Raw genomic sequence first — 25,641 nt, 5'->3', positions numbered from 1 at the left:
ATTCTCTCTATCATCACAAAAAAATAAGTCAGTCCATGATGTAACTCTGAGAAAGGAACCAGACTTTTTAAAAAATATATTGGGTTAGCCAGAGGTAGACCTTTGGAGGTTCAGACTTAAGGCTTTGCCTCTCTGTTGTTTCTACAATTAATGAATGCTGTAGTGCTACACATCATTACAACTGTTTCCTTACTTGTCTTCCTGCTCTGAGGTTTGTCTTGCTCAAATCTGCCTTACAGACGGTCTCCAGAGAGACCTACCCTAAAATGAACAGGGTTCTGGAGCTGCCAGTCATCTTAAGGCTTATTTCACCCTAAGGCTCTGTTTACATATTCCACTTAAAGCTGCCTGTGATTTCCTTCAAGTTGAGATAAATTTCTCAGCTCTGCCCCCATGTCATTATGTGCATACTTCTCTTACATCTCTGCCTCCATCTCTACCCTAATTGTAAGCCCTTCAGGGCAAGGATTTTTTGTATTTTTAGCATGTTTCCTACACAGTACCTTGCATGTATTAGATACTTTGTTATATATTTTTTAAGAATTGATTTTCAACCAAATTCAAGTTAGGGGAGAGAGAACACAAGAATACTGGCAATTCATGTTATTCTCATCTATATTGTGTTTCATAATGTTAGTGGAGAAAGGTTGGTGGGAGAATCATCAAATCTAATTTTCTGTTATTTGGATTTAGGTGTCAAGAGAGAGAATGGGCACGCAGTTCAGTTTGTGTTGAACTAAATGGCAAGCCCACTCTCCTGCCACTTAGGTTTACTTATCCCTGGGGACTGGGCAGACCATCTGGCTAATGATTCAAGTTTTCTATTCTAGAACATCCGTCCCATTACTACAGGGAATAGTCCACCCCGTTATCGACTGCTTATGAGTGATGGGTTGAACACCCTATCCTGTAAGTATGATGTATAAATCTAAGAGTTTGTATTTAAATAATAAAAACACACTTAACATTTCGATTGCAGTAATTTTGGGCATTCCGAAAGTCTGCATTTGCTTGGCTATGCAGTTCATTCAGACAGAATTGCAACTGGCAGAGAGCGTTCTAACAATAGACTGGATCTAGTGGAAAGCTGCCACTTGGCTTAATTAATTTTCTCTAACTAGTGTTCTATGTTTTCTTTGATTAACTTCCCTCAGGATGATATTGACATTTAGTGAATATGATGGGTTAGCTGTGCTATACTTGCCTTTATGGGGTTTTATTTCTGTGTTGGAAATTTTACAAGGGAGAAAGGAGAGAATTTGCAGAATATGTGCTTGCTATCTCTAGTCACAATGTGAAGGACCTAGAAAGGATTTTTTAGTCTTTTTCGTGAAACCTGAATGACAGAAAAAATGATCTTGGGCACTTTAAGAAATACATACATTTTAGAGTAGCAGCAGATGTTTAATTAATGCACAGCAAATTATACTATTTTTCACTATGCAGTCTGACTAGTTTTAATTTCAGGAACGTATTTAAGGCATTATTTTTCTTTGCTAGTACAGGTGTGATCAGCTTTTAGATAGTTATTACTGAAATGTTTTGGAGACTGAAATAATCCCTGCTTTTCAGCTTTCATGTTGGCAACACAGTTGAACACTCTTGTTGAAGACGAACAATTGTCTAGCAACTGTATTTGCCAGATTAACCGATTTATTGTTAACACACTGAAAGATGGAAGGTATGTAGTGGTTTTTTTGTTTGTTTGTTTGTTTTATTGTGTTGTGGAATGGGAGCTAATTTTTGAACAGTTCATTGGATGCCAGAATTCAATTGGGAATCTAAAAGGCAATGATGAACTCTCAGCTAAGAATATACAGCTATTGAATTCTGAACTCAGGTAACTAAAACATGGCACCAATGGGAGAGAAGTATAGAAATAAATTGGAAATTTCAGAGCAAGGGATTAAAGCAGAATGCAGAACTCTTCTTATTTCTAATCTCTTCAGAAGCGCTGTTTTTAGAATCTTCTCTCAAAGTATCTTAATAAAAAGGGGTTACTTATTAGAAAAGATATAATTAATTATGTAATACTGCTCTTTTTTTACTGTAATACTGTAATACTGCATTCTTGAATCTTTCATAGTAAATAATTTTTCCAGCCAACATAAAGAATGTTGAATAACTACAGACGCTAGCTACATGCTAGAGATAAAATGGTGAACAGAACTGTTATTCACTCATGGGTAACCATTGCTAAAATACAGCTCTTTTGTTGGGAAGCAGCTTTACATTCTCAAGTTTTAAATTTTCAGTTGCAAAATACAATCAAAACATGAGAAGCCAATATGGCAAGCATTCCTATCTTAATAAGGGTATATCGATGTATGTTACATTATTATCTTACATTTCCAAATAACTTTTTTGACTTATATTTGTTCGATATCTTTATTCTTCTTCTAACCTGTATGTTATTAATTTAAATGTCTTTTATAAACAGCATATAGTTTTAAAATTCAATTTGATATTTAATTAATGATTTTATTCTGCTTAATTTATTATTGATTTTTTCCCCCCTAAATTTTGTGTTTATACTGTATTCTTGCTTTCCTTTTTTTCTCTTTTCCTGCCTTGGCTTGATTTTCTTAGATCTCTTTTTTTTTTCTTCTACTGATTTGGAAATTTTATAGATTCTATTTGTGTTTTCTTTGTGGTTACTCTTACCTTAAAAAAAAAAAATCTATATTTGAGTTAACAAATAATCCAAAATACATCAGTATTTTTACCATCCTCCCAAATAAAGTGAAGATCTTAAAATGATCTAGCTAATGTTCAGTGTTTTAGTTCAATTTTATTTTTAGTCTCTCCGATTGGTATATTCTCTTACATTATCAGTGCTTATTTATATTCACCCATAGTTTATTAGCTCACCTTTACCTCTTTTATCACACTCCTTCCTTTTTAGTTCAGTTTTCATTTTTCTGAAGAACATCTTTGAGCAGCTCATCTATGAAGAGCTTGCGAATGGTGAAAATTTCTATCACCCAAAAATATCTATACTTGACTCAGTTAAAGTAGTTTAACTGGGTATAGAAGTTAGGTTAACAGTTATTTATTTCTCTATATCATGTACTAGTATTTTCATCCTGATAGAATTTTGTGTTTTTGTTATTACATTTTGTAAAACAATTTTTATTATATAAGTAATATATACATAAGTTACAAAACTCACAAAACAGAGAAATAACTGTAATCTCACTGCCTAGAAACAACTATTATTAACATTTTGTTTTCTGTACTTCCAGGTTTTTCTGTGAATATAAATAATTACGAATATATAATAAATGGCTATGTTAGTGGTTTATCATACTAATTATTATTTTAGAGTGTACTCTTTCTACTTAGTAAAAAAAAAGTAGAACAGTATGCCGTGTTACACCAGGAGCAGCCTCATACATCTTGTGTGTACTGCATCTCTTGATTGCATCATTTTCTCTTATGCTTGACATTGTATCTCGTGTTGTTTTATTCATCATGACCCTTGAATGTACAAAATCCACTGCTCATGTTGCCAGGTAGAGGCTACATGGAATGATTGACCTGGAAATGAAATTAAAAGTGATTAAGGACTACGAAGGTAGAAAATCAGTGATGTTTAATGCTCACCGGTCATGCAAGTCCCATTCCACCATAGCTACAATCTTGAGGAACAAGAACAAAGCAATGGAAGCTGTTAAAGGATCTGCGTTATTAAAGGCAATGAAACTACTACAAATTTGAGAAGGGCCTATATGGAGAAACTTCTAATGACCTGGATTGAAGAACAGACACAGAAGTGTATACCTCTCAGCACCATGACAATCAGCCAAAGCAAAAAGTTTGTGATGTTGAAAGAAAAGGCTAGGCCTGACTACAGTATTGAATTTACTGTTACCACTGGGTGGTTTAAGTAATTCAAGAATCATTATTCATTACATAATGTGAATGTGAGTAATAAGTCTACAAGTGCTGATGTGAAGGCAGCCGAAGGATTTTTGGAAACTCAAGCTGATTATGGAGGAAAATTACTTAACAGAGCAAATATTCAGTACAGATAAAACCTTATTCTGGAAACATGCCTGAAAGGACACTCGGCCATAAGGAGGCCAAGTCAATACCAGCTAGATTTCAAGGTTTTTAAGGATAGGGTAACAATCTTGCTTATAGGCAGTATTGCAGGCTACAAATTGAAACCCTTTGTCATCTGGGGCAGTGAGAACCCCAGGGCTTTTGAGCATGTCAATAAGCACACCTGCCAGTATACTACAGAAGCAAGAAGCCATGGATGACCCAGCCTCTCTTCTAAGATGTCCTCATGAATTACTTCCCAGCAAAATCAAGAATTGTTTGGAGAATAATGTACCTTTCAAGATTTTGCTTTTTGTTGACAGTGCTTCCAAGTATGCTCCTTTTATTGGTGGTCTTTATCCCAATATCAAAGTGGTGTTTTTACCTCCAAATTCTACCTTTTTAATCCATCCAGTGGCTCAAGGAGTTATAGCAGCTTTTAAGGCCTACTACCTGATGTCCTTTGCCCAGGAAATCCCTGAGAAAACACTAATGCAGTTCTGGAAGGAAAGATTACAACATCTTATGACTGCATCAAAAATCTTGCTTGGACTTAGGATGATATCACCAAGGAGTGTACGAATGACATCTGGAAGAAGACACTGAAGAGGTTCGTCCATGACTTCAAAGAATTTGCCAAGGATGAAGAGGTTGCAAGAATTAACAAGACCGTGGTTAAGATGGCAAACAACTTTAACCTGGGTATGGGTGAGAATGACATTGAGGAGCTCCTAGAGGTGGTTCCTGAGGAATCGACTAATGAAGAGTTGTCGGAACTAGAATAGGAACACTTAGCTGAAGAAGAGGCAAGGGAAAGGAAACTTTAGGAGAAGAGAAAAAAAAAGAAGACCCTCCAAGAAAATTCACAGTGAAGGGTTAGCAGAAGCTTTTGCAGACTTCGAAAAGCTCTTTAAAAAGTTAGAAAACATGGATTCCAACACGAAAGGTTTTCATTAATAGAGCTGAATGTTCATGGTGCATTATCTGCTTATAGGCAAATAATCTGTGATGAAAAAAGAAGCAAACTGAGCAAACCACCGTGGGCATATTTCTGAAAAGAGTGACACCTCCTCTAGAAGAGCCTCAGGCAGGTCCTTCAGGAGGTATTCCAGAAGAAGGCATTGTTTTCCTAGGAGATGACAGCACCATACATGTCATTGCCCCTGAAGACCTCCCAGTGGGACAAGATTTGGAGGTGGAATACAGTGATACTGATGACCCTGACCCTGTGTAGGCCTAGGCTAATGTATGTGTTTGTGTCTTAGTTTTTTAACAAAAAGTTTAAAAGTAAAAAAATAAATAATTTTTAAAATAGAAAAAAGCTTATGGAATAAGGGTATAAAGAAAGAAGATATTTTTATACAGCTATTTATATGCAGAGTGTTACTACAAAATTGAGTTGAAAAGTTAAAAAAATTAAAATGTTTATAAACTAAAAAAGTTCCAGTAAGCTAAGGTTAATTTATGCATGAAGAAAATAAAAATTTTTTAATACATTTAGTGTAGCCTAAGTGTATAGTAGTTATAGTCTGCAGTAGTGCACAGTAATGTCCTGAGCTTTCACATTCACTCACCACTTGCTTACTAACTCAATAAGCACCCTCCTTTCCCCGACTCTCCTCAACAGAGCAACTTCCAGACCTGCAAGCTCCATTCATGTAAGTGCCCTATATAAGTGTGCCGTTTTTATTTTTTAAACTGTATTTTTACTGTACCTTTTCTGTGTTCAAATAAACAAATACTATTGTGTTAAAATTGCCTACTGTATTCAGTACAGTAAGTAACATGCTGTATAGATTCGTAGCCTAGGAGCAATAGGCTATGCCATATAGCCTAAGTGCATAGTAGGCTATATACTATCTAGGTTTGTGTAAGCGCACTTTGATGTTTGCACAACAATGAAATCACCTAACAACGCATTTCTCAAAATGTACCCTATAGATAAGTGACATATGACTGTACTATTCTTGCTCTCTTCCTTCCTGAATAATTCAATGCAAAAGCCATTAGGTAGGGCCAAGCAAAGTCGATATCTACAGGGGAGGGGTGGCGACCAGGTGTCAGAGCCTAAACAAGATGAGGAGGGTATCTTTGTGGGCTGGCACAGGGTGTTGGAGCATAAGTAGGCAAGGAGAACATGCATGGAGAGAAGATGGCTGCAGCCCAGTATGGGTTGTCAGAGTCTGAGTACGGTGAAGCAAGAGTCTGAATGGCTGTTGGATCTTGAGCAAGTGAAGAGGGCATCTGTGGGTGTGGGAGTGGAGAGACAGCAACAGATTGATGGAGACTGAATTGGGCGAGGCGGGAGTCCAAGCAGGATAAAGAAGATGTCTGTGCAGGGAGTGGCAACAGCCCAGCATAAGATGTTAACTGAAGTCGAGGAGAGGAGGGTGCTTATTTGTAATTGGGTGCTTGTTTGTATTCCAATATAGCTAGGTATTGGAACATGAGCATTGTGAGGAAGGTGTCCATGGGTACAGCATTGGGGGTAGCAACAGGAGATTGCTAACATATAGGGGGAATAGATAGGTAGGTAGGTAGAAAGAGATAAAAATGTATATGTGTATACATATATTATATGTATGCATGTTCCCTAGATCTGTCTTTGGAGGGCTTTGGAGCAGCAGTACTCCCATAGCTAAGAGCCCACTTAGCACCGAGATCATGGTTTCCGAATGCTGTTTTATACTGAAAGGGACCAAGGCTTCTCGGAAGGTGGTTTATTACAGGGTTGGAAATTACAGGATGAACTTGGGATATAGAATATATTATTGTGCCAGAAAATAATGAGGTATTCAAGGGGAAATGGGACCATGACAGAAGGACAGAGAAGCTGGCTCACGGGGACTTAGACTGTGCATGTCCCTGTGCAAATCTAGGACAATTTAAAAATCAAAATAAGTATTAACAGATTACAGCCTGTTGAATCAAATAGGAATTCATAAGTCCACATTGAATAAATGAATGGGGGAAACAGAAAGCTTTTCTAACAATAAAATACCATCTAACAAATATAGAAGGAATAATAGAATTAGAATATCACCATTTGGCAAACATAGGAAGAATTCATGCAAGAAACAGTAAGCTTCCTGTGGCTGCTGTGACAAATTACCACCAACTTGACAGCTTAAAAAACAGAAATTTATTCTCAAGGTCAGAAGTTGAAATCAGTCTCACTGGGTTGAAATCAGTGTTGGGGGGGCTGCGCACCCTCTGGAAGCTCTGTCAGAGAATCCATTTTTCCAGCTTCTGGTGGTTGCTGGCATTCCTTGGTTTATGGCTGCTGCATCACCCCAATCTCAGCTTCTGTGGTCATATTACCTCCTCTTTTTTTGTCTGTCAAGTCTGCTTCTGCCTCCCTCATAAGGATACATGTGATTGCTTTTAGTGTCCATTGGATAATCCAGGATCATCTCGCCATGCCAATCATTAACTTAATCATATCTGTAAAGTTCCTTTTTGCCATATAAGTAACATCACAAGTTCCAGAGATTAGGAGATGACTATCTTTTAGGTGGTCATTCAGCCTACCACAGATGCTGAAACAATGGGTGAAAGTTTAATGAGGAACAAGTTATATACAAGGTCACAGTACCTCTCCACAGCATAATTATGAATTGTAAAAGGAAAAGAGGCAACTTTACAATGGAGAAACCTGGCAAGATGGCACTTTATTCCAATGATTAACATTACCAGTAATAGGGCATATAGGAATTGCATATTACCTGATAGGATGCAATGAGAAAAACACAGCATCACTATTATATTCTTGCCAAAGATGCATAATCTGTATCAAATCGAGGAAGCCACAGGTAAATCAAGGGACATGGTACAGAATAACTGGCCTCTTGATCTTCAAAATTCAAGCATGAAAATAAAAGATGGAGGAACTTCCATGTTGAAGGAGTCTAAAGAGATGTTAATTAAATATAACAAGTGACTCTGGACTTGATCCTTTTGCTTTTAAGGACATCATCGAGACAATTGATGAAACTTGAATAGATGGAAGAATTCTTTGAAGTTCGATAAATTAATCAGTGTGTGCCTCGATGTCAGTTGCTTTTTTTCTTCTGGTACGTGATAATGCCCTTTCAGTCTGCAGATTCGTTTCTTTCTTTTTGATGAAATTTGTGTTATTCCTTAATGCTGTTTTCTGTTTCATTTGCATTCTAGTTTTTATTTATGTCATGGATAACTTTGTCCTCCATGAATGTTTTAAGTTCACTTTAGTTTTTTTCCCTACAGCATGCATTGGATAACCTCAAGATTTTCCAACATAATAGTAATTCATTTTTAGCTTTCTCTATTCAGTTCCTTGATATTTATAATTTAAATATTAGGCATGTAATGATATTACTTTTGTTCTGCGTTTTTTCCTTAACTTTTCAAGCTCCCCTTTTCCCCCAATCTCTTATCTCAACTTTTGACTTTTATTGATCTTATTTTATAAACTTCTCTTGGGAATTATTATTCCCTTTCTTGGCATTCTAGACTGAATTTTTTAATTGTCTCTGCCTCCTCTGTTCTTTTCGTTTTTATACATCGTAATGTGTTGCATTGTTGCTGTGTCATTTTTTTTTTTTATGCTATTCATGGTTAATGTGGACACTTCTGTCCGGACTTCATACTTGCTCTGACATGGTCTAGGCTAGGTACATCTTGCCAACCTTCCCACTTGGGACCTGTTATCTCCCACTCCAGGCTACCTTTGAGTGCTTGAGTATGCTTTCTGTTTACTTTTCTGGTCCTCTAGGGCACGATTGTGTGAAAAGTTGGAGAACTTTTCTGGGGTTGAATATAAAAACTCAGGCTTCATTCTCCAGTCAGGGATAGAATTCCACTCCCATGGGCATATCTTATTCTACCACTTCAGCATGTATTCTTTCCTACCTCTCCTGGGAACCTGTGTGCATACATCCAAGTTTATTTACTCCTTACCTTTGATAGTCATTTAGGTTTATTCTAGGTGGGGCTTTAGCAGTCATCCTTGTACATTACATGCTAATGCTATTATTTCTGAGTACATTACTAGAATTAGTATTGTGGGGCCAAAGAACATCTATTGTAGAAAGTATACCAATTAATATACTCATGAATATTGTGTAAGAGTACCGATTTCTTAATAGGCAAATTCGTAGACACAGAAGTTACATTAGTGTTTCCCAGGGGCAGGGAATGGAGAGTAACTGCCATTGAGCACAGAGTTTCTTTTCAGGATGATAAAAATGTTCCAAAGTTAAGTAGTGGTGATGCTTCTACAATCGAATATACTAAAAACCACTGAATTAGACTTTTAAAAGGTGAATTTTATCATGTGCAAATATCTTAAAAACTTATTAAAAATACCTATTTCTCCGTAACCTTCTACATAATGTGTATTACTAATTTAAAAAAATAATTGCTAATCTTTTTTTAAATTTAAATTTCCCTATTAATGAGATCAAGTATCTTTTCATATATTTATTGCCTATTTGTAGCTCCTCTCTGGATAGCTTTTTTTTTTTTTTTAGGCAAGGCTACCCATGGTTGACCTCACAGATTGCAAGGACCTTGTCAGCTAACAATCCCTTATTTTTTTTATTTATTACGCCTACAGCACCTGGTCTTCCCAGGTGGTCTCCCATCCAAGTACTAATAACCATGCCCGACCCTGCTTAGCTTCCGAGATCAGACGGGATTGGGCTTTTTTAGGGTAGCATGGTCGTACACTGGATAGCTTTTTATTATATACTTTGTCTATATTTTTTGTTTTTGTTTTGTGGGGTGGGGGGAAGAGCTCTTTTTAAACCTGGGATACTGATAAACTCTTTGTTAGCTGTTTCAGATATTTTGTCCCACTTTATGATTGTCTGTTTATGGTGTCTTGTGATGGAATTAAATAATTTTTTTTAATTTCATCAAAATTTTCAATTTTTTTCTTTCTTTATGGCTTCTGAATTTTGTATCTTAGGGAAAGTTCCTGACCAGGTTATAAAAATATCTTTTAGTTCTTCAGACACTTCTGCTGGTTTTTAAAGTAGACTTTAGCTCATCTGAGACTTATTTTTTTATGTAGGATATGATGGAAGAATTTAGCTCAATTTATTCCAAATGGATAACCCATATCATGGAGGGTTATTCTGAGTGTGATAGGAAGCCATGGGGTTTCAAGCAACAGAGTAGTGGTATGATCTGATTTAAGTTTTCAAAAGTTTCCAAAAGATTTTTCTGATAGCTTTGTGGAGAATTTATGGTTGGTGGCTAAACTAGATACAGAGCGCTTGGCTTTTCATTTACCTACTTTATTCTGAGTTTGTCATCTTTTCCATTGATCTCTTTGTGTATTCTGTTGTCAGTGCCATAGAGGTCCTCCTCCCTCCCTTTGGTAACAGCTTTATTGAGATATCATTCACAAAGCATACAGTTTGTCCATTTAAAGTGTAAATTGGTTTTTAGTATATTCATTTGTTCAGTCATTACCACAATTAACTTTAGACTCTGTTATCACCGCCCCCCCCAAATAAACCCTGAACCCTTTAGTTATCATCATCAAACTCCCCATCTTCCCCAGCCCTCAACATCAACTGATCTTCTTTCTGTCTCTATAGATTTGTTTATTCTGGATATTTCATGTAAATGAAATCATATAATATGTGGTCCCTTGTGACTGGCTTCTGCTTACGTAGTATAATGTTTTCAAGGTTCATCCATGTTGTATGTATCAGTACTTCATTCCAAGTAATCTTCCATTTTATGGGTATACCACATTTTCTTTATACATTTGTTTGGAGATTGGGTTGTTTCCACCTTTTTTCTCTCATAAATATAATGTCATAGACATTTGCATGCAAGTTTTTGTGTGGCCCTGTTTTCATTTTTTTATATACATTTTACTTAGGAGTAGAATTGTTCATCAAGTGGTAACTTTATGACTAAATTTTTGAGGAACTACTAGACTGTTTTCCAAAGTGGCTATACCAGTTTACATTCCCACTAGCAATGTACGAGGCTTCTAGTTTCTCAACATCCTCACCAACAGATAATTTCATCTGCCCTAGTATTTTCAGTTAAAGTGTCATCTGTAGAATATTTTATTAATATCTTCCTTTACTCTTCCCACCCCAGATTTTCTTGGCAATTCTATGTTTATTCTTCCATATGAATTTTAGAATTACATAGTCAAGTTCAAAAAGGACAAAAATCTTGGTGGAATGCAAATAATTGTATTAAATTTATATAGTATTTGATAGCAAATCTTTTTATTCAAGAATATGATATGTGACTACCCATCTAATATCTTGTTTTATCTATATCCCTATAATCCTCTGTAATCTTGAAACAAATCTCAGACATCATTTTTCATTCATAAATATCTTAGTATATATCTTCAAAAGATAAGAACTCTTTTTAAAATTTCCTTTTACAACTAAAATATCAAATATCAGTATTTGGTTTCCAACTACTCATGTGTGTGTGTTTGTGTGTGTAAACAATTTATTTAAATCAGGATCCAAAGTAAAGTTCACACTACAGTAGGTTAATAGGTTTTTTTAGTCTTTTTGAATCTGTGGGTTCCTTCTTTACAACTTTTTTTCTCCCTTACTGTTTATTTGTTGAAGAAGCCAGGTTATTTATTCTTTTCCTCATGCAATTTCCCACTGTCTGGATGTTGCTGAGTGTATCTCTATAAAATCATAGTGTGTTCTTGTCACCTTTGTTTTCTGTAAGTTGGGATTGATGTATTCTTTTGATATGCTGTTGGACTCATCTTGCTGATGTTTTATTTAGGCTGTATGTATATTATTTTTTTGAGTGTGTTTTCTCTTAGGTTTTGGTATTAGGATACTAAATGATTGATAAGCCTTCAATTTTTCTAGGTTCTGCAGTAGTTTGGATAATTTTGGAAGGTAGTTAAAATCTACCACTAAATATCAATTGGATAGTTTTTATAGGGAATGTCTATCTAATTTTCAGGAACAGATAGTTTCAAACTTGTTATATTGAAATAATATAACCTTGATATGAAAACCTGATAAAAGTAGCACAAACTGATCAGTTATATGTAAAAATCCAATGTACAGCCACTAGATCATTTAAAGAATGCACCATGATGAAGTTGGGTTTATTATTCCTTAAATATTGCTCCCACTCACTTTTTAAAAAATCTCTATTGACATTACTCTAATTCAGGCCACCATCAGTTCTCTTCTTTTGGTCTCCCTGCCTCTAATTGTGTTCCCCTAAAATTCCTCTTCGTGTCTTAGTTCTCTTTAAAGACAGACATGATCATGACATTCTTAATTCAAGTTTATATTGAGCAACAACTGTGGACCAGTTGTTGCATTAAGCACTGAAGGATACTTGCCCTCATTGAAAGTACAGTCTAGTCTACAGCCATGTCACCCTGAACAAGCCTGATCTTGTCTGATCTCAGAAGCTAAGCAGGGTCAGGCCTGGTTAGTACTTGGATAGGAGACCACCTAGGAAGACCAGGTGCTGTAGGCATAAGAAAATAAAAAAAAAACCAAGGGATTGTTAGCTGACAAGGTCCTTGCAAAGGGTTGCCTCACCTTAAAAAAAAAAAAAGAAAAAGAAAAAAAAGTACAGTCTAATAGGAGAAGTAGATAATCAAATAATAATGACTGTATGATTAAAATATATATGAATGGATAAATAGTGAACATAAACTATATAAATACGTATATGTTAATATATATTAATTAAACCTGAGAGAAGTGATCTGAAGGAAAGAAGTCATGGCGATAGAAAAGAGTATAACAAAAATCTCACCTAAGCTAAAGATTAGAGAAGTGTCTCAAAGAAGTGACATTTGAGATGAGAGCCAAAAAATGAGTATTAGATGAGGCAGAACCAGAGAAGGCAATCCCAGTCAAGGAGCAGCTTACACAGAGGCCTTCTGGCAGGAGAGAATGTAACATACCCCAGGAACAGAAAGAAAACAGTGTGGCCAGAGTGCAGAGAGCCTTGGGGAACTGGTGTGAGGTGAATTAGAGAGAGATTAGCAAAACCAGACTACAGAGCCTTGTGGGCCAAGTGAAAGGTTTTCATTTTTAGCCTAAGGTCCTTGGGAAGTTATTGCAAGGTTTTAATCAGTGTTTAAAATGGGTCAAAGAACTAAATTCTTAGATAATATGTTTTAAACATCTATAGTCATACTGGTTTTCACCTGGAAAAGGTAATTGTTTAGATAAGTGCTACATTTTTGAAACGATATCACCTTTTGTGCCATGTATTCTTGTGTTTAATAATCTAAATTCTTATCATGTATGTCATTTGCTCCTTGAAGATATGGTATGTAGTCAGGACACTGCATTTTAATTAAATGACTAGATGGGAAATGAAAACCCTGCGATTATAAAAAGCCTTAATAATGATGCAGTGAAAGATTAAGGGAAATATTTATGTAGGAATTGCTATCATATATTTCTCAAGTTATTCAGTATTGAAAACTGACAAAAGGAAATAGTTTTATCAAAATGATTACTGGGGAAAAGCTTTTTAAGTAGCTTATCATTTGAAGGGCTTCTGAGTTTATTTTTTCTAACTTATTTATTTCTTTTCTGTTGTAGGAGAGTAATTATTTTAATGGAGTTAAGCATTTTGAAATCAGCTGAAGCAGTTGGATTAAAGATTGGCAATCCAGTGCCCTATAATGAAGGTAAAATGCTTTTTATAGGTTGTAGCACTCAAATGAATACCTCTTTATAGAGCTGGAATTCTACCTTTTGGATTCAGTTTGATTGTTAGTCTTAATGAAACTAGTGATTTGGGAGTCTAGGAACCAGGTTCTTCTTTCAGTTTTTTTCAATACTGGAGAAATGATTGTACAAGTCCATAAAGGCAAAACCTCTCCTGTGTTTTTACTCAACACTCACACTTCTGGCACTTCTGTGACTAAATGTATAGGTTTTTTTTTTTCCCGATGCTAAGCAGTTCTTGAATTCTCTGTGGACACCAGCTGGGAGTCCTACAATTCAGTTCAGTTCTGATACTACCTACCTAGAGTTAACATCAGATCTCACAGGATAATGGCTCAGTCCCACAGGACTGCCTCCCCCCAAAATAGTTACAGCAGACAGATTCTGCCTGTGCAGTTCTAATCTACATTGGGAGATAGATTCCTGGTGCTTTCTATTCTGCCATTTTCCCCAAAATTCTCTCTAGAGTGATTATCTCTTGATAATGATTTGGATTTTCTTGTGAAAATATATAGAAAAGCACAATGAAATTAGAAAAAATCAATTACTTTAAACAAGAGACTAATAATTCTAGAAAAAGGCAAAGTGTCTTCAGTCACAGGCCCCATAAAAGGAAAAGGCTTGTCTTCTCCAAGTCAAATAAAATAGAGCCTCACTGGTCACCAAAATAAATTCCAGATTTATTTAAAAAGTTAGAAAATGAAACCATCAAAAATAATTTTTAAAAAGAGGGTGGGGCTGCATAAATTGATTGGAATAATTCACAATGAATATTTGATTATATTGAAAAAAATTTATGTTAAATAAAAATAGGAAGTATGTAAACTTTATTATCTAGGATAAAATAGTTTAAAAGGTAGGGCTGACAAAGGGTTAATACAGGCATACCTCGAAAGTATTGCAGGCTTGGTTCTGGACCACTTGGTTCTGGACAAAGGGTTAATACAGGCATACCTCGAAAGTATTGCAGGCTTGGTTCTGGACCATTACTTTATTACAATAAAGTAATGACTGCAGTAAAATGAGTCACGAATTTGGTTTCCTAGTACATATAAAAGTTATATTTACACTCTAATGTAGTCTATTAAATGTGCGGTAGCATTATGTCTAAAAAAATGTACGTACCTTAATTAAAAAATATTTTTTGCTAAAAAATGCTAACCTCATCTGAACCCTCAGCAAGTCATAATCTTCTTGCTGGTGGAGCATCTTGCCTTATTTTGATGATAACGCTGTATCTGTGAAGTACAATAAAGTGAAGTGCAATAAAATGAGGTATGCCTGTATCTTTACTCAATTTTTTACAAGAAAAAGTTATTAAATATATAGCTTATATTGGCTATTTTAATTATAAATGTGACATTTAAAAAATTAAAAATGACTTTCATCTGGTCAGTGTAAAGATGCCCAGAGTTTTATATGTGACTTAACTTATTTGAAGTCTTCCACTATGTATTTTCTTCTCTTAAATTATTTCCCAGTAGGAAATTAAGTAGGTTTTGTTTTTTAAACTCAAAGAAAATTAAATTCTCACTGTTGCTCCTAATAGAAAAAGGTGCTTAGGTGGTTTCCACTGAAGTACACTAAACACAGCCTTAAACTTATCAAATGTAGTTCTTCAATTTATTGTTAATTTTTGGTGTTAGTTGGGCTTTTGCGTAAGGATAACTTAAGTTAATCCCAATAATTCTTGTGCCGGAGGTAAACTACATTCTGTCTATTTTCCTATCTGGAGTTCAGTTCTAGCCTTTGCCTAAGTGGAGTAATGGAAAGGAAAATTTGAGAGGCTCAGGCCTGAACCCTAGGAGAGTATTCAGCACAATAACAGAATATTAGAAATACAAGGAGCTGTTTTAGAAATCAGTTGTTTTAACCATGAAGAAAAATGAAGGTGAATAAGATGATGAAGTAACTTGCCCAAGGTCTCACAGCAGATGAGCTGATTCAAGAAATGAGACTTATTTCTGATTTCCAGTCATTATCCCACTTTCTACTGTACCCAGACCTTCAGAGATTAGCCTTCATATAAAGTTCTTGCCTGTTATGAAAATTGTATTTACGCTAATAGATGTGTGAGTGAATCTATTGCAGGAATGTTATATATGTACATTTGTAGTTATGTGCCAATTAATGACAGGGATACATTCTGAGAAATATGTCGTGCGGTGATTTCGTCGTTGTGTGAACATCATAGTTACACAAACCTAGATGGTACAACCTAATACACACCTAGGCTATATGGTACAGCCTATTGCTCTAGGCTCTAAGCCTGGACAGCATGTCACTACAAAACAACCAAGATTAAATCAGACACATAGAAAATGATGCAATCAAGAGACGCAGTAAACAAGATGTATGGGCTGCTGCCAGTGTAACACAGCATACTGTTTTACAGCAAACTTTTTTCATAAGTAGAAGGAATATACTCTAAAATAACAATAAAAAGTATAGTATAGTAAATATATAAACTAGTAACATAGTCATTTATTAGCATTATGAAGTGTTACATACTGTATATAATGGTAAGTGCTCTACTTTTATATGACTGGCAGCACAGTAGATTTCTTTATACCAGCATCACCACAGACACATGAGTAATGCTGTTCTCTATGATATGACGTCACTAGGAGATAGGAATTTTTCAACTCCATTGTAATCTTATGGAACCATTGTTATATATGTGGATGTTGAGTGAAATGTTATGCAGTCCATAATGGTAAATAGAAATTATTTCTGTTTCATAGTATATTTGTCCTTTAAAACTTGTATAATTTTTTTTTCTTGTGAAAAAAAGTTTATTCTCGTCTCTCCTTTCCTTTTAACACACATGGACTTTCAAACTTTGTCATCACATTCAACAAACTATCAAATATAAATCCAGACCAGAATAGTGTTTTATTCTACTACTTGCGTGATTTTATATTTTACATTTAAATCATACATGCTGCTTTTGTCTTAACATTGTGGTTTCTTGATTTATGGTATTTGGGGCTTCACTTTCACATAATTTGGAATTTGTGGATTTTATCTGTCCTTTAGTTTCACTAAAGATATGTCTATATGTGGAATGTTTGTGTGTGGTATGGGTACTCTCTTTGTTGCTCTTCCAAAAATAGAACCTCCTAGATTCTAATTTGTACCTACACAAAACAGGAATTTGGTGCTTTAAATTAGAGAGAGAATGCTGGAACTTATTCAGGTAAAGTTCTAAAATATTAAATTGGAACATCACATTGTATTATAATAGTGAAGTTTTGTTAAAATGAGCTCATCGGTTTATCTTAATTAGCTTTTAGGAAGGAGAGAGCTAAGAAAGCAATACTTAGCATCTCTGTGAGATCTTTGGATATCTTAGAGGTGAGGGAGACATGATAGTGCCCAACTTTCTCACTTTTAGCTAGATTCTTAATGTTTTTATATGTGTTTAATGGGGTTGTTTGGGCATTTTGTGTTTCGGGGGCAAAGTATTTCAGATAAAGGTAGAGATAAAAAGGTTAAAAGGTAATTACCACTTGGGGTCAGATTACAGAACTATGGGAAAAACTCCTTTGTCTCACTATCCAGTTCCATTGGCTCTTCCCTTCAGCGTATGTTAAAGTGCAGGGGGATGAGAGAAGATTTTACTGTTCAAGGTTATTTGCTATTGAATTTCATTGTAACCAGATCAATAACATGTTGTTACTTGGACCACCATGGTAATAACTTTGTTACAATGACTAGTACTTTACAGGTGTATTTCACAGAAATGATTTCTAATTGTCCATTGTGATAGCAAGGAAACTGTTATTAGTGGGTAGAGAAATAAAGTTAGGTTTGTATCCTCCCAGCACCTAACCCAGAACCTGTTACATATCAGGTGACCAGTAAGATTAATTGACTAAATCTAGCCCAGAAATAGGCAGAGGAATTCTAAAATGTGCATTGAAATTGTCTTATGGTACTAGTACTACCTTAAATAAAGATACCTAAAGAATTTTCAAAATGTGAGAAATAAAACTTCAAACACAATTCATGTTTCATAAAATACTGGATTGGATGATTTTAAGCCTCCTATATTAACCACTATATATTTTTGTTAATATGTGTGCGTGTTCTATGTACCTACACTATTTCTAACCATAAATTTCATACATAATACCTAGTAGTAGTTCTCATTATTAGTTAGAATTTTTTTCTGCCTTACTCTGTTTATTTTCCACTAACAGGAAATTGTAACTATTCGATTGACTCATCTTTATATTATTTGTAGTTGTTAAGAAAGCATTTGCTAGTAGAAATTGAGTTTTTGTCATTTTGTGTACTCCGTCGTCTGCTAGCTAACTCCCCATTCCCCACTCCCCACAGCCCCTTGGTAACCACTAGTTTCTGTCTCTGTGAATTTGACTACTCTAGGTACCTCATAAAGGTACCTAGATGGAAATTAAATGTAAGAAATCAGCATGATACCATCACCATGTCCTGTCCAGCAAGATACTTAAAGAAGCAGGCATGGTAATGAGGAAGGGACTTGAGAATTCAGACATGTTTAAGACAGCGGCAGAGACCAAGAAACGAGAGTGGAGTATAGCAGGGAGTTGTGTATTTTTATGGTAACATCTTTGATGTTTAAATCTTTTCATTCTTTTGAATGTTTCATGAAGCAGGTAAAAATATATTTTTCTCAACCACTTAGCCCCTAATATTGTTTACTGAGCAATTCCTCTTTTCCCTTTTTTTTAAAAAAAGGTTCACTGTAGAATTTCAAAATGTTCCTTCACAAGACACATTATCAGAGCAAAAGCAGTTCTCTCAGTTTAAGATACTTTGTAAGTTTCAGCGATAGTAGAAAAGCTATAAAAAGTAAACAGATTCATTGTCAAGAATCTAGACTCTCTTTTTCTATATAAATAGGTCTCTCAATTTTTCTCTCCACAGGAAGAACTAAAGAATAAATAGTTCTGTTTAACCTTTTGAATTTTATACTAAATTAATTTTACTCTAATGGCATAGTTAACTCTCATTTAGTTGTACCAGTTAAGAGTAAGACATTGGTGTGTAATATGCCCATTTGAGTTATGGCCTTGGAAAACCCAGCAGGAATAAATCCAGTGATTGGAGAAGACAGAGACAGGATGGTAGAAGGCAAGCTTTTTCAGTAGTGCTCACTATTTGTGTTCTTAGGGCACTCTAGGAAATGTTTTTGAGCTGCACTTGTGTGCTGCACATACTCTTGGTGAGCAGCCCAGAATAGGTTGACTTCTACTCTTAGTGCCATTACAAAGGCAAAATCAAATTCTGTAACTCTTTTTTTCAATTAGATGTATTTTGCTATCTTAACATTTTTCAACTTCATAAACGTTTGTAGAAAGGATGAGGGGCAAATAAATACTCTAATGGTGTGACATTTCTTATTTTCTGCTTGAGAGACATGTTCATTTCCCCTCTTTTCCTTTTAATCTTCCTGTTTCCTTGACACACCTGCCTCTGAACTCCATTCTCATCTCTTCCTGCTGTGACAGTTCACTAGCACTTCAGGGTATCTAAGGCTCTTTCAACTCTTATTTTCCACCAACTGTCAGTTGCAAAATAAGGTTGCTTTGTTTGGGAAGGAAAGGGTAGAATCCTTTCTGAATGTCTCCTTTCCTTTGAAGCAGGGGCACTTCAGAGACAATTGAACTTCTTTTTAGGTTTTTCTTACCACCCAGCTTTTTCTTCTAATAGATCCTGCCGTGAACACACAGTTCTGTTGATGACATCGATTTGTTGCTATGGAAAAAGTGGTATTGTCACAGATTTAGCCCAGTGACTTTACTTCAGGTTCATGCAGGAGAAATGGGCAAGGCTTTAGGGGAGAACCTCATTAAAACTGAAAGGTGTCAATTATAAGCAGGTGAAAGGTAAATGGAGCCAACCTTTTATGTAATGAAAACAAAAGTGAACCCCTAGCAAATTCACTGCATGCCGTTGACTGCCCCAGCAAGACTTCTGACCCACGCGAGTCTTTGAGAAAATAAAAAATTCATACTTTCTCATGTATTTCTTCTACTTAAGTTTAAATCTTTTAACCCATATTATTCGTACCTTTCTCTTTGATTCTCAGGACATGGACAACAGCAGGTAGTTCCTTCTCCAGTCTCAGCAGCCAGTCCACCAACCAGCAGGCCCCAGCAACAGAATGGGAGCTCAGGAGTGGGTAAGACTGTCACATGAGGACTTGTGCTGATTATATGTGTCAAGCTTTGGAATAATATTTTGAAATTTAATCAGACTAAATGGAGTTTTCAGAATGCCATTCATGACAGTTGCTTCTTGCAAAGAATAACACCAATTCTTACTGCAAAGTATGTGATTGAAAAAAATAGATTAAAGATAGTCTTTTAAAGGTGCTTAATATGCCTCTTTTTTTTTTTTTATCAGAATGATATACTGTTCTCTGTCAATAGTCTTTCTGGTAGTTTCTTGCATCTTAGGTATTACACCCTCTTGAGTTTGCGAATTTATATACCTTTTTAATTCTAGCCTTTTACCTAAGATCTACTTATTAAATTCGGCTTGCCTCTCCAGATTTCCCATTTGGGGCTCTCATGGCTATTCATCTTAGCTTAAAGACGGTATCATTTATATCAGTCATTTATATCGGTTTGCTTCTCAGTCTCATGGATGAGAAATAGTTTCTTTTTTTAACTTTTATCTGCAGCAGGTCCTGAGAAACTGTCATGGAATAATTTTGTTTTTTTCCTGGCTTTTACTTTAGAACTACCATTGAAAATTATGATATGTAGAATTTGGTTGGATTTATCTTTAGAGGTTCTTTTTTTTCTGTTACAGCTTCACATATACCACCTCCTCTCCTCCCCTCAGCTATTAGTTCTATTTCTCAATGCTAAGATTCTCCAAAAAAAGCAAGGTTAAGGCATCACTAATGTTTCTGTGAAACTTTCAAGGCATATGACTTTTCTCCATTGGTCTTTGATGCTTTTATTTACCTTGCAAAATCTAACTACCTTCTATCTCTCTCCCTTTATAAGTGTAACATATTCATATATGTTGTTGAAGGGAGGTAGTGGAATAGAGTATCTAAAATGGTAAATAGATTACCTAAAATGGTAAGTCACTTCTTTAGACTAAAATACAAATAGTCTAACAAGTAGTGTGTTGTTCCTCTCCCTCCTCGCAACAGATTTGTTTTCTCAGTTTTCTGTCTTTGGCTTATATTAATATTTAATTTTAAAAATTAAAATTAGTTAATGATCAGTTAATGCTGATTATTAATTGATCAGTTAATTGATAGAGCAGCTATGGCAAACAGTATGGAGGTTCCTCAGAAACCTAAGAATAGAATGACTATATGACACGGCAATCCCTCTTCTTGGTTTTTACCTAGAAAACTTGAAAATATTTATCTGCAGAGGTATATGTACCCATTGTTCATAGCAGCATTGTTCAGAGGCCAAGGCATAGAAACAACTAAAGTGTCCATCGATAGATGATTGGATAAAGAAGATGTGGTACATATATACAATGGAATATTACTCAGCCTTAAGAGGAAATACTCCTATTTGCAACAACATGGATAAAACTTGAGATTATTATGCTAAATGAAATAAGTCAGACAAAAAGTTGAGAACCATATGATTTCACTCATATATGGGATATAAAATTGAAAGCAACTAACGAACAAGACAAACAGAGACCCATGGCCACAGAAAACAGTTTAGTGGTTACCAGAGGAAGAAGGGTGGGGAGGTAGTTAGAGGTAAAGGGAGTCAAATATTTGGTGACGGGAGGAAATTTAACTGTGGGTGGCGAACACACAGTGCATTATACATATGACATATTCTTGAATTGTACACTTGAAACCTATTTGATTTTATTAACCAATGTTACCCCAATAATTTTAATAAAAATAATAATCGACTTAGATAATATATACTATAACGAAGAGAAAGAAGATTTATCTTAATGAGCAGAATTTAAGGGGATTATTGGGCAGAGGTGGAATTTGAGGATAGGACTTAACAAGTTGGTAAGACTGTAATAGGTAGAGAAGACATTAGAATAGGTCAGGACAAAAGGGAGCATGGTGTGTGATAAGGACATTGAGGGATGGGCCTGGCTAGAGCAGGAGAGAACAAGATAAAAGAGTTGCAGCTGTAAATCAAGAGGAGATATCCATGATCTTGAGTTTGCTATATGTTAACTTTGTTATTATCAGCAGTGGAAACTGTAAAAAAAAAAAAGAGTCAATGTTCCTTAAACATGCGTCAGTTGAGTAGTGAAAAAAAGGCTGGGTATGTGTTGAGGGGAAGCTACCCGGCATGAAAACTGGCTGTGTGTGTTTTATATATTAAGTATGTATACACACACATCTTCTATACATTACATGTGCTTCTTTGCATAATCTTGAGGTAATTATTACTGTTGTGTGTGTAGATGTCTCTCTTGACTCCCCATTTTGAATAGGAAATTTTAAGATCTGGGACGGTCTATGTATTTTTTTACTAAGTGCCATAAATACCTAGAATAGTGTAGTAAATGCTGTGGAAACTCAATAAATAAATGCTGAATGGTAGATTTACATTTCTAGCCAAATTCCATTCTGAAGAAATGTTTTGATATAGAAGATATGAATTCATTGGACTAAATTATATTTTCTTAATTAGGAGGTTGAAGCTTTACAGAAACAAAGTGCATACAGAGGAATTCATGTGCTTATAGGCTTTAATTTTCTATTCTTTCCAAGTGCAAGGCAGCTGCTTAGGCTGGATCGAGGAAGTGGAAGGAATCCTGGTGGCCAGCCATCTATTTGTCTTGCCCTTTGCTCCCAATTAAACCCAGTTCCATAGACCTCATTCTGGACTTTTCAGTCCTGTTAGACCAGTCGAGGACTGGAAGTTCTCTGGGGATGTTTTGAGGTGACATATTTGTAACGAGTATCTTTGACCTTGGATGGTTCATCCACTATGTCCCTTACTTAGCCTTTCTTTTTGCTTTTTTTCTTATGCAACTAGTGACTTGCCATCAGTTTTACCAGTCAGGGAGGTTGATTTTCTTTCTCTGACTCATTATCTTGCCCATTGATAGAAGAGAAAAATTTAAGAAGGGTGGATCTTCGAAGAAGCAGTGTCTGGTTTCATTACCATTATTTTCTTGACCTCGGGGCTTAAGTCAGCAAATAGTGAACTTCTTTGTGCCCAGCCTTCATTCTAGATCACTTTTCTAGCCTCCTGTTTCAGTCTCTATTTGATCTCCATATCTCTTACGTACTAAAAAGGAAAAACTTTGCCTCTCGTTTCGTATGATTTCACCAGTGACACCTCAGTAATGGAGAGTTATTTCAAAACTTACTATAAAATTTAAATAGAATGGTGATTGTCTGTCTTTGTGTTTGTTGTTAAAGGTTCCACTGTATCTAAGGCTTATGGAGCCTCAAAGACATTTGGAAGAGCTGGAGGTACCAGCCTAGTGAACAGTTCTGGAGGAACACAAGCCAAAGTAGTACCTATTGCCAGCCTCACCCCTTACCAATCCAAGTGAGTTATTCCATAGAATAAGTTTAGAACGTTCTCACAAAATAGTATAATGAGTTATTATGGGCTCTTGTCTTAATTATGTTTGAACCGTTACCACACATAAAATAGGTTTCCTCTTTTTTTTCCCAAGAGAGGAGGGAACAAATTGTGGCAACCTTGAACTCTCTTATCAGAAGAGAATGACAAAGAGAGCAATCTGCCCTAGCCTTTGGTGTTTCATTCATTTTGAAATCTAAAATATGTAATGCCTAAAGAATGAGTTGATAGTCTTATGAGTAAAACTAAATATTTATTCTAATTCAGAAGGTATTTCATCGTCTTGTCATGTAAATAGGTGATCTTTAGTCTAAAAAACTGTTACTCTGATTTAATTGGCTAAAAGAACCAGTGCTATTTGTATTATACCACATTAATATACTTGAACAGATATTTCTTTTATGACTTTTTTCTATTAAAAATTAATTTTAGCAGTTGCAAATGAATAAGTTCTCATCTCAGAATTCTTTCAGATATGCTTTTATTTATTCTTCAGTTCTTCGCTATTTAGGGAAGGTACGTTCCCCTGTGAAATTATAAGTAAAGTAACTAACATAACAATGCCTATGTTCAGTATGGGCACCAAGACTGGATGTCAGGTCTTGTGCCTATTAATTTATTCTTCAGTTCTTCGCAATGTAGGGAAGGTATGTTCACCTGTGAAATTATAAGTAAAGTAACTAACATAACAATGCCTACGTTCAGTATGGGCACCAGGACTGGATGTCGGGTCTTGTGCCTCTTTTTTTTTAGTGGCTTCTGTCTGAGATCATACCACTTGAGTGTGTTTTCCTTTGGAGGCTCACCAACGCCATGTTCCATAACCTTGTGTTTCTATTCAATATGTGTTAGGAATGAGACGGAAGTTTGACCCCAGTTACATTAGTTCCCATAATGAAAATAGTAGGCAAATCATAATTGCTGGTATTACCACATTTTCTATCTTCAAACCTTTCATTAAGGGGATGTTGTTGCCTTGGTGATGCTGTTTCGGAAAAGGAAAATAGTTTATAAATTTACTTATTTGACAGAAGAATGAGTGTTAAATTACCTTGTATGTTTTACTATTTGCTTATTCTATAAACTGTCAAAATTGTATGTCATCTTGGGGTTTTAATTAGGTGGATTAAAATATAGCTTACCTTGAAAAATGAAGTATGCAGAAGGTAAGAAAGGCTATAGGAAGATGTTATGTAACCTTTTAAATCTTTCCCGAGTAAGACTCTGAACTGTAATGTGTCAATTTGGTTTTTAGGTGGACTATTTGTGCTCGTGTTACCAACAAAAGTCAGATCCGTACCTGGAGCAATTCTCGAGGGGAAGGGAAGCTTTTCTCTATAGAACTAGTTGATGAAAGTGTGAGTATTTGTCAAGTGGGGAAATAGGGGTAGTCAACTCTGAGAAACAGAAGGCTCATCTCTGTATAGGCCAATGAGATGGAAAACAATAATAAACCTAAAGGAAACATAATTGTCTTTGTTGTTTTTCCACTACTGCAGTGTTTTTATTATGTCTGGAGGCAAAGGGTTAAAATAAAGGTCATAAATAAAACCCTTAACCTTAAACAAAAGCATTTGTAGCAGCAGAAATTAGTTTTCTAAGTGTATAAGTAGCCTCATGGTCATAAGAAACCAGAGATGCTCTGTCTGACTTGCTGGCAGACTTAGTTAGTTGAAGCTATAGGAGGTGATGTCTGCTTATGAGCAAACTGGAGCTTTGAGCCACAGCAGAAGGCACATAGCATCCACCTTCATAAGTGAATGGTTTTGTGGGAGATGGAGTCTGACTGGGCAGACTCTCTACCTGCTTTACTTAAAACAAAATTGTGAGGAGACACAAAATCCAAGTTGTGCAATCTCTAGTCTTGTTAGCTGTTTCTCTTCTGTCCATTAGTTTTATTTATAATTCCTAACATGTACTTCTAGCATCCTTTTCAAATTGCCGCGTATTTCCTATTTGTTCAAACCTTGAAGAGGGCAGAAAAAGATAGGTGGTTTGTTTTTGGAAGGTGGAATAACACCCCAAATGTATTCACTATGTAATACTGAATCAATGTCAGACCTAATTTTTTTTTTTTTTTTTTTTTTTTACCAAATTATTGGCCTATTCTGTAAGTTGGCTAAATTTTAAGCCATTTATTTAAGTTTCTTATCCATCTGTAGCATTTTGACTGACAAAAAGTAGAAGCGAAAATCAGATCACAAGTGACTTGGAAACATGACTTGTTATAACATTTTTTGGCAATGACTCCTGAATATGAAGTAATTCCTTGCTTAATGCAAATGCGAGGGAAGCTGGTGAATCACTATGCTTCAGCACATTTCCCTGTGGGCTTTATTCGTGTCACT

At 35.5% G+C, this 25,641-nt stretch overlaps 1 protein-coding gene and 2 pseudogenes across 2 annotated transcripts in view; 2 read left to right on the top strand and 1 right to left on the bottom strand.

The window, feature by feature from the left end:
• RPA1 (replication protein A1) overlaps positions 1-25,641 on the top strand; it is a 52,906-nt gene that overhangs the window by 14,291 nt on the left and 12,974 nt on the right. Inside the window, exons 1-6 of one of the 2 annotated variants that reach the window (XM_011359868.2) lie at positions 780-909; positions 1,573-1,681; positions 13,617-13,705; positions 19,825-19,917; positions 23,125-23,257; positions 24,549-24,651. In XM_011359868.2, coding sequence (XP_011358170.1) covers positions 882-909; positions 1,573-1,681; positions 13,617-13,705; positions 19,825-19,917; positions 23,125-23,257; positions 24,549-24,651 — 555 coding nt within the window. In that variant the 5' untranslated portion in view covers positions 780-881. Of the gene's footprint in view, positions 1-779; positions 910-1,572; positions 1,682-13,616; positions 13,706-19,824; positions 19,918-23,124; positions 23,258-24,548; positions 24,652-25,641 lie in introns of those variants that run through there. The other variant, XM_011359867.2, reaches the window with a different exon arrangement.
• Positions 9,635-9,756, bottom strand: LOC111739493 (annotated as a pseudogene).
• Positions 12,413-12,531, top strand: LOC111739559 (annotated as a pseudogene).

This window comes from Pteropus vampyrus, unplaced genomic scaffold, assembly GCF_000151845.1.
Source record: "Pteropus vampyrus isolate Shadow unplaced genomic scaffold, Pvam_2.0 Scaffold50, whole genome shotgun sequence".
In the NCBI taxonomy this organism is placed as follows: Eukaryota; Metazoa; Chordata; class Mammalia; order Chiroptera; family Pteropodidae; genus Pteropus; species Pteropus vampyrus.
This window is presented reverse-complemented; position numbering and strand designations above follow the sequence as displayed.